A 10,437-nucleotide genomic window follows, 5' to 3' on the forward strand; every position below is an offset into this window, starting at 1 on the left:
CATTATTTGAGATGACAGGACTTCTGAAGGAAAGCCAGGGCATGTTCTGAGACCATGAGAATCCATTGTGAAGATAAAAGAAAATTAGGCAAGCAATACGGTAAAGAAAACACTATAGCAAAAGAAGATAAGCAATACTGCATTTTATCAGTAGCATGCACTTTACTGGAGTGAGGCTTTAAAAGTCAAACAGCTGCTATGAGAAGCAACAATGAAGAGAAATACTTGCATTTACAACTAAAACTAAGAGAGGACAGAACTGACAAAGAAATATTTTCAGTTACCATAACCATATTGTTTTAGACTTACATCAGACAAAAGCTATTTCAACAGGAAAACCTGTCTTAGCCAACAGCTGGAAAACTCATAGCCTTATTCTGGAAGGAAAGAGGACTTATTACTTTTTACAGATGTCTCCTTTCCCATCATCCAAAAGAAGTGCAAGTAATGAATAGTGAGATGGGCCCCATCTGACAGAGGGATTTCACATCCTCCCAAGACTGCGCACACTCACAACCCTGGCAGTGATTCAGATAACACCACTGCATTTAACGGCTGCAGAAACTCAACCTGGCATTTGGCACAGCACCTTCTAATCCAGCAGTCAATTTACAATCGGTTATGTCCCTCTGAAAACTGCACGCACCCCCCAACAGCAGGTCTGCAGACCCTCAGCTATTGCAGGGACTGAGTCTTAATTAAAAGTGTCTCTTTAGCAGACAAGTAAAGCCCACGCTGTGCTCACCCTGATACGAAGTGCCCCTCTGGGGCACATCTGATTTCAGTTCACGTTCACAGAACTAACACTTGCTGATGCCAAGCCTTACCCAAAGAGTGTAGCAGCTTTGCAGTTGACCACATTTCCTGCTGCCTACATATTTCAGGCACACTAAGGAAAAGCCGTGCAGCAAGATTAATAACTGCCAAACCACAAGCACTTGCTCCGAATTACCACACAGTGTTTTACGCTCCTACCAACACATTGTGTTGTGCATTTCTATGTTGGTAATGGCCCTGTATTGTTTATGGGATGGTAGAGGATGTGCTGAGCAGCTTTGCAGGTGCTGGGGAAGTCAGTGGCCAATTCCGATGGGCGCCTTCCTCTTTCATCCACCATAGTCTGGCTCCTTCTTCCATGCCCAGCGCTGCTCTCACCTGGCTGCTTTACTCCAGCTGCCAAGGGACTACCACAGACCATTCCAGCCTTTAGTGCCCAACCTCTGCACACAGAAGTCCTCTAAAGAAGCTCCTTTTTGTTCAGACCTAGAGTGTGTTTCATTGCAAACATGGTCTCAGTGACAGGCCTGTCGGGTGAGCCTGCTTTCAGCATCTCCAACTCAAATCCTGGAGGAAGGAATCGAGGCAGTGGGAGGGAGCCATGAACTACATGAGCTCTTCCTTGTTGTCATATCTGCTAAGGAAAGTCAGTAATGAGGACACTCAAATTTACTAAGGAACTGCTCTATCTAGTGAAATACCCATGGTCATTCCCCCCAGCGGCACAGCAGCCACCATGAAACCAAGTGTGCATGCTGCAGCCATCCCACAAGGAAAACATACACCATATAATTAAAATACTTAGCTCAGGGGTAATAAGAGCAATGAGAGCCAAATCCTATCACTGGCCAAAAAATGCAGAGTGGCCCACTTCAGTGACTGAAGTGCTGGGAGTGTTTATGCATTTGGGCTGAACGCAAAGCAGGAACCCAGGCATCTGAAATGCCTTTGCATTTCTTTCCCTACTCTATTTGAAGGCACTTACAATTTAAAACATTACTTTGAGCTTTTAATGTGATATCAAAAAGGACCTCGTTCCCTAAAATAAATGACTTTTAAACAAAAAATTCATTACATGTGAACAATTTAAATGATTGGGAGTGACAGGGATTTTGACTTGATACCCTAATGACCTCAGTTCCTAACAAGCATTATGCACCTAGCAGTGAAGTTAAATTAGGATTCAAGCTTTCAAGATGCCTTGATTTCTGGATACCAAACTGCATTAAATCCCACACAAATGTCCTTCCATACTGTTATCAGCCTGGTTTTGATGAAGAGGCTGATGGAAGAAGCTATTAGCATCATCTTCTATTTAGCACACTATTTGCTTCTACGGCTGAAAAAGTAGTTGAATTTCCTAAAGATCAGTTTCTTCTATTAAATATACTGTAATGGCTGAATGGAGACTTTGGCATGTGATGTAAATACCTTCTGAATATAGGTCAAGTGCCAGTGAAGCTCACAGAAACTGGGAGCGATGTCTATCCTATGGCCTTTCACCAGAATCTCCAGAGCTCTTTCCAAACTGCAATGTCTGATTTATGCCACAAGCTGAGTGAATGGACAAAGTTACCTCAGATTGCCAGTCTGCTTTGGACAGAATATTTTTTACTTCTGTGGTAAACAGAACATTTACTGTGTTTGTTATTCAGACAGACATATATGTATCCTTCACACAAAGCACACTTGTATTGATGTGTTGAATTCCTCTGGATTAAATCTTCCTGTGCAGCACACATAAGATTCTTTGCAGGATTTGTGACAGTTTAGCATGAAAGGTTTACCAAAAAAGATCCCGAACCAAGCTGAAACAACCACTGGCTCCAGCCTAGCAAGGCTCCTGTGCACTGTGTAGGAAGCTGCACGAGGAGGGCACTTACCGCTCATTCTGGTGCACATTAGCACCACATGTTGAAGCTCTGATCCATGAAATGCCAAAGCCTGCTTTATTTTTGGATTGCATAAAATACACAAAACCCCCACAGGCAATCCAGCAGTTATGCTACTTCTGCAGACAGGCTTTTCCATCAATTCCCGGTTTTGTTTTCACTACTGTATCACCACACACAGCTGATTTGCTATCTCCAATCTGCATGGGAGATGAATTTACCTTCCCTAGGCTTGCTGACATTTGCTGCTTTCACTTTTGGTTTTGGAATGAATTTTTCACTATCACTGTAGGAAGTGCAGTAGTCTTCTAAGTCTTGCCTTCTCTATTACAAGTTGGGCAGTACAACAGTGCACTCTGGCACTATTTGGTGTCTTGCACATTTTGTGTTCTGCAAACGAGGGTGTCTGTACCTCTGTGTGCTGCAGTGCCATGGAAAAATATGTTCAGCCCACTGGCTCTGGTAAATGATCTCCACTTCTGGCCTGGGAAAGCTGTCCGACTCCTAAAGAAAATTGCTGAGGAGTAATGAAAAACACTACTCACATAGAGGCTGCTCATCATACAGCAAGGAGATGTGGCAGCCTGGGTGCCCACCCTGGGCCATCAGCCCTGCTGGATGGATGCACTCCCACACAACAGAGGGTGGACAGCCCACACTCTTGCACTACAGCGGCCCCACCTTGCTTCCTTGACTAAAATCATAGAACCATTAAGGTTGGAAAGATAAGATCCCTGAGTCCTCACCCCACAATGCCCACTAAGCACATCCCTCAGTGTCACACCTCCATAGAGATTAACACTTCCAGGGACAGTGACCCCACAGCAGCATAAAAACCACCATCAAGTTGAACCATCTGACAACTGGGTGACACATTACACACCACAACACCTGGATATCTCCTTCCAGCTGTACTGAACCTTCACAACTGCAGACACTGCACATCAGCCTTTTTGCTGCTGGTTCCTAGAAGACTAACAGAGCACAAGAAGCAGTGCAGATGCTTTTCTTCTTTGCCATCTACAAACCTGACTGTATCTGAAAATAATGCCAGAGCAGTATGGTACATGCCCTGTTCACTGTGGAACTCATTGAGTTTGTGCAGAGCTGGAAATGGCCATACTTGATTTATACTTCAGGTCGGTAGCTTATCCATTTTAGCTGAAGTTTTTTCCAACTATGCAATCAGAAGCAGACACTCTGCATGGAAACTTCCGACTAAAGACTGGCAAAGCCTCATCTGCAATTGAAAACAGTGGAAAGTGTCTGGCAGAATAAATTACAGACAGCGATATTACTTTCTAGAATCCTCCTAAGCTTTTTGTTTTTTTCCTTTTGTGCACACACTGCCATTAAATTTTTGCCCAGAAGTGACAAAAACTTGTTTTCCCCCTCCTGTGACCTCAAGAATATGCATGAAAATCATAGAATCATCAAGGATGGAAAAGCCCTCTGAGATCATCCAGTCCAAGTGTCCACCCACCACCAATGCCTCCCACTGAATCACATCCCTCAGTCATCACAACATTTCTTGAACACCTCCAGGGTCAGTGACAGCAGCTGTGATTTCGTGCAGAGGAAGCAAAGCATCACATAAAGCTTTAAAAATTAGACCATAGGATAATAATGCTGAAGACAAGCATTCCTCATTAGCTGTATGCCGAGTGCCAGGCTGGTGATGGCATTTTTGAAAACTCAGAGTAACAATGCCAAGTGTCTCCAAAGCTCAGGAAAACACCCTTTGGCAGCAGCACTTTTCCAGATACTGTGCAGGAGGCCAAGTTTTTCAGCTGGAATCCAATGCACACAGAGCTCAAACCAGCAAGCAGCTCCAGTATGGTTCTGTATATGAGCCACCCCCAGAAGCAAGCAGGGGTGTTTAGCAACACTATGCATGCACGGCGCAGCGGTTAGAGCTCAGTAAATTGGGAACACAAAGCTCAGTGGGAAATCCCAGATGTTTTTATAAAGAAGTTGCTGCCAGCTCTTCCTAAGGCTGGCTGTGAAAGCACTTAGCATCCCCACCTCGTGCTGCAGACATCAGCTCTGCAGGGCTGACCCTGCACCAGGAACTGGCAGAGATTCCTCCTCATTCTGGCACACCCTTGTCCCAAGTCTTCATTTCTCTGTGCCTATTGCTTTAGCACTGTTGTCTTTTGCTTGTGCAAAGGAGGCCGTCCTGGTCCACTGAGGGTTACAGCTGAGCTGCCTGGCAAAGGGCTGGCATGGCACCCTCAGAGATCCCCGAGCATCACCACACACCCACACCAGTGGCAAACACCTGCCAGCAATCCCAGTCACGCTGGGACATCACCATGCCTCCATGCACAATGGGCCTTTGCTGCGCTCAGCGGGAAAGCACCTGAGGTGGTGGTTTACCTGGTTTTAAAAACAAGACCCAATGAATGAATAGTAACAGTGGCCAACTGAGTAGAGTTCCACTATGTTTTGAAGTGGGGAGCAAATGATGGAGTCTCAAGCAGCAACTAATATCACAGAAGCACAAAGATTAGATGCTCCAGACTTCAAAAATCAAAATGTCAATTAAATACCTGGAGAAGTGAATTCACCAAAATCTTAGGTTAAGAGTAGCAAGATAAGCACTGGTATAGAATTATCACCAAGGTTTCTTAGTGCATCAGACTAATAAGAAAAAATATACAATAAAGCTTTAGAAAAGCCAGACATGCTACTCCTTCCTCCATACACATTTTCACCACTTCAGCAAGTTTTAATCTTGCTTTCATCTAAGGGCCAGCCTCATGGTTCATCACTGTCCCTTCAGTGAGGAAGCAACTAGAACGCTTGTATGCCCATTCAAAAGCCTGAAGCCACTTTATACTGTTCATTAAGTGAGAAGAAAACTATGTGCTTATTATATGCAAAGGCAAGAGCTGGAAAAAGAAGTGTTCTAGTACTTTAAAAGCAGCCAGGAGCACACTGCCTATGAATATCACAGAATATGTGATTGTGATACTATGAATATCTTCCTTCCCGATCCAGACAATGTTTTTTAAGCTTTACTGCCCAAAGGTATCAACAACAAAGCAGCTTTTAATCATCTGAAGGACTATCCAAGAGCTTCCTTGTTCTCCTCTTAATATCTATAAAACCTCTATGAAAGGCAAAGAGTGCCTTCTAATTTGTGACTATGCTGTCCTAACTAAAATCTTCCAAAATCCTGAAATCTTCATGGTTTTGGAAAGCATTAAGTACAAAATAGCAACAAACTCCACACACACAGTGTGCCCCCCCAGCTATAGTACTGGAGCCAATGTGACATTTCTCACCTTCCCTATTACATAGCTCCTCTCATTGTTATCCTGATCTTAATCCAGCACTGTACGCAGCTTCTTCTACACGGGCAGTAGAAAAGCACAAGTCTCCCTCTCCATCCTGAGCTTTACTTTCACCCACAGTACCACAAAAAGACCTTTCCCACCAAGTTCTTCTTTCCCAGTTATCAAAAGGCAGCTGTACCAAGCATGATGTAGCACTGGGTTAACTCTACAAGCATTGTGGTTTACTTTGGTGGAAGAGTTTGTGCTAAATGGGGAAGGAACCAAACTTGGCTTCCCATTTACTTTGTCAGAGGCAGGAGCTGTGCCATGAAACCGGTAGCTGAGATTTCTGCTTTAGTGAAAACCTCAGGCAGTGATCACAATCTTTTTACTATCAAATTCAAGCACAACATTTTAGCTCCTCTTCTGATGAGGGAAATTCTCTTATTTGCACTATGTGCTGACTTAGAAGAACCTGCTGGAAGTGGCACTGGTAATTAATTAATAGGACTATGTGAGCAGTAGAAACTGAACAGAAAAGTATCTCCTGCCTTGGTGACTCAGCACTGAAATCTGGAAGTTACCGAGCTCAGTAAATGCTCTTCAAGCTGGGTGGCAAATACACTTCCCATGAGTCATGCCCCTCTTTCCTTGCATTCAGTCAAAGCTAAGATCAAGTATCTTGCCTCTGTGAATTAAAGAGTGCAGGAAGCAAAGAGAAGCAAGCTCTACTTCCCAACACAGGCTCCAGTTTATAAAACTAGGGGATGAAAGTCTGCCACTGGCTTCTACAGCAACACCCTCCCAGAGGAGTAAAGCTCCTCAGAAAACAAGTAAAATCAAACTGATTTTTCTTCCAAACCTTGTTTCTTAAAACCTTCCAGAACTTATAAACTTAGCAAGGTGCATACAATGAAGAACAGAAACTAAAATCCACAGTGCAGTATGAATTTCCCACCCATTTCCCTTCCTTTCATTCATTCTACGTAAGCAGCTTTTATGCCCACTCTATGCAGCTATGCTAACCCGTGGAAACAGAAGAGAGGATTTCCAAACCACTGAGAGATGCAACTTGTAACAGGCTGAGAGAAAAGGCAGTAAATAAAGCCAGACTTTAACAAAACTCTGTTGGACTTGCAGCCATCAACCAAATTAAGACCATAATGTCCTACTCAGCAACTTAAAGCAGAAAATCAAATATATCATCTGAGCACCTGTCCAAAACAAACCCAACTTTTCCACTATTAATTCCAAATTCCTCTCCCACCTTCCAGCACCACTGCCCACAGCTACATGCGCTCTAGCTGGCTGTGGGCAAGGATTTGCTTCCAGAGCTGCATCAGGCACTGCAGTTCTCTCTCCTTCCTGCTGCTGGTATCTGTGCATGTGGTTTGGTTTCCTGTCAAGCCAGCAGAAGATCTTGTTGTCTTGTGTTTTCTCTGTAGGGCACAGGAGGCTCCTCTTCATTCTCTATAACTTGACAGAACAAGAGGATTCCATCTATTTTTTTTTATTTTATTTTATTTTTTTTGAGCTACGCTGCATCTTGCAGGAACACATCAGAAGTGTTTTATCCTTGTTCAAAAGAAAACCTCATCATAATTAGTACCACGCTGAAACTCATAGGCAAAGCAAATGGCCAGAAAGAAATGTCTTGCAGACGCTACATAACAGCTCTAATTGTCAGACGGAAGAAAGGATGGTGGGAAGGTCTGTGAGGAAAAAAGCCCTGAGCAATAAGGAACCCATGGGATTCATCACCCCTAGGCCAGAGCTGCCCATCTGCCTGAGCAAGAAAAGAAGTGACGAAAAAGGAGGAAAGAAGAAAAACAGCTTTTAGACAAACAAACAAATAAAAAGCAGCTGACTACAAAGACTTGTCCTCTGGACAGCTTGACTTTTATAGCAACAGATAGATTTGATATGGTCAAGTATAGTGAGCGCCATTCATAAAAGCATCCTCTGGAGAACACCTTTTTAAGACGTACCTGTTGAAACTGCTGGCAGTGAGTTTTAGAAATCTCTGTACTTCCCCAAATGTAAAAACACTTGTTCCCAACAGACCACAGGTGACAGCACAGAGCTTGGTCTATCACCATATGCTGTTTGGACTGCAGAAATGGAAGCTATTGTGTCCCATGGGGCCATTCATCCCTCAGAATCATAAAGGTTGCAAAAGACCACTAAGATCATCAAGTTCAATCATCAGCCCATCACTACCATCACTGCTAAACCACATCTCTCAGTGCCACATCTCCACAGTTCTCCAGCATCTCCAGGGACAGTGACTCCACCACCTTGGCAGCGTCACATTGAACCTAAACCTCCTCTGGCCCAACATAAATCCTTTATACTTTGTCATTTTCCCTCCCACTGTCAGACTGGCTGTCTTGATTGCACCTGCCTGAAAGCAGAGACCACTATGCAGACCTTCTGTCAGCTCCAGGGCATACTACTAAGCTTTTTCTTTATGGCACTTTCACCTTTTTCCCCAGTTTCATAATTGCACCCTAAGTCCACAACACCCCGCTACCTGCTGATCCAGCTCCCTCTTGGGTGCAACACCCATTGAATACCATTGGCCAAATCATGCAACAAACACCTCCCATAACAGATTTAGCCCACATCTCATCAAACTGGGAGTAAAAATTGTTCTAACAAATCCTTTTCACATGACCAGCTGCCAGGCTCTTAACTATTACTGTCAATTCTTTAAACTCACTTTCATTTGCATCTTTCCATCCATTTCCAGTCCAAAAATTAGAGAAAATATTATAAAATGTTCCAAAAGTAGGCAAAGAGACTTCTGGAAATTACAAAGCCTCTAAAACTGTATGCACATTGATGAAGAGATCGTACCAGCTGACCTCTTTAGCCTTCAGCCCCTTGTTTCCATTTATTACTGAGAGTTTTCTAAGTAACCTAGAAGGCTTTACACTGTTTGAAATTACCATTATGACAGCAAATAATCCAATGACCGAGAGCAAGCAGGCAGCAGTCCTGCTGCACATGGAAGAAAAGCTCAAAGTTTGCTTCTTGTTCCACCTACACAATGAGCAGCTGAGTGTGCTTCCCTATGCGGGCAGGGGGCCCAACCTACACACAGGACAGCACCAAGCACTGCGTCCTGCACGCTCCAGCTGCTGCCCCGTGTGACACTGGACATGATTCGGTATAGGATGCTCCTCCTGATTGCTTTTCCTTCTGGAGGTAATAACTTAAGGGCTGACTCTGCACAAAGTGCCTCATTAATTCTTTTGCAGAGTCGAGAGCGGTGCACTCTCACTTCCAGTAAGACAGCAAATTTGAGACAGAGATTTCATAAGGTTTTTGACGACGATCAGCCTCTACACAGTCAGGCTGGGCAAAGCGCAGCTGTATTCAATGCGCTCTAGACACGGGTGGGCACATCCCTCCAACAGTGCCCCCAGCCCAGCCCAACATATCTGAATTGCATGCACTGCTGTGAAGTAATTAACACGCTCTTGAATCCCTTTATGGCAGTAATTCAGCATGAGGCTTCTCAGGGACTCCTGGCTGCCTTCACTCACACACGCACCTGAAATATTCCGCTGTGGAAGTAAGTGCAATGTTGGCAGCGATGTGGGGATGTGTCAGTAATAAAGGAATTCACAGACAGCTCCCCCGTAGTTCCGAGGAGACCCGGAGCCACCCTCAGCGGGGCAGCGCTGAAGGGATCTTGTAGACAAACCCACGCACCTCTGCCAACTGCTTTTGGGTCAAAGCCATCCATCTGACACATGGAATTCTTTATGCTGTGACTCCTGGAGACCTGTATGACCCCTCTGCAAATACCTGACCTGCTGCCGTGCTGCGGGCGGGCAGGGGGAGAGCACAAGGTATTCTTGCAATTACTGGCCCTCAAACTAACAAAAATACACCCCAAGATGCACCCTGGAGAATGCCGCTCTGTTCTTGCAGACTTAAACAGCGTGACAAGCGGACGCTTAAAACAACTTCGGCTTTTTCACTCCTCGGACCATCCGAACCGCCCACCCAAGCCCCAGCGCAGCGCTTCTCCCACCGTAAAGCCCAACGCAGCCGGGTCCCTCCGAGCCGGCCCGGCTACCCTACCTCGGATGTAGGCGCACTTGCTGTCGTCCAGCGGTCCGGAGGCTGAGCCGCCCATACCGGCCGCGGAGCACGGAGCGCCTGGAGCCGCCGGGCAGCGCTACCGGGGAGCCGCACCGCTGCCCGCCCCGATCCTACAGGCACCGCCCCGCCGCCGGTTGGAGGCTGAGCCCCGCCGTCCCGATGACGACCCGGGGCAGGGGCCGGAGAGCGGCGCCTCCCCACGGCCGTGAGGCTACGGGATGCTGTGGCATCCAGCGCAACCCCATTGCCAAACCGGTTTCTTTGCGCAGTGAGATTTTCACTGTGGCTGTCCACGGTATGTGACTCGTTAAGGTATTTTCTTCTGTCTTGCAGTTTTCACAGTGATTTCATGGTTGATTTGGAAGAGGCAG

General features: G+C 45.5%; 1 protein-coding gene across 1 annotated transcript in view; it reads right to left on the reverse strand.

Moving 5' to 3' along the window:
* NIBAN1 (niban apoptosis regulator 1) overlaps positions 1 to 10,195 on the reverse strand; it is a 47,554-nt gene extending 37,359 nt beyond the window's left edge. The window contains exon 1 of the mRNA XM_015869836.2: positions 10,046 to 10,195. Coding sequence (XP_015725322.1) covers positions 10,046 to 10,100 — 55 coding nt within the window. The 5' untranslated portion in view covers positions 10,101 to 10,195. The remainder of the gene's footprint in view (positions 1 to 10,045) is intronic.
* Positions 10,196 to 10,437: the final 242 nt, after the last annotated feature.

Source organism: Coturnix japonica, chromosome 8 (genome assembly GCF_001577835.2).
Source record: "Coturnix japonica isolate 7356 chromosome 8, Coturnix japonica 2.1, whole genome shotgun sequence".
Taxonomy (NCBI): Eukaryota; Metazoa; Chordata; class Aves; order Galliformes; family Phasianidae; genus Coturnix; species Coturnix japonica.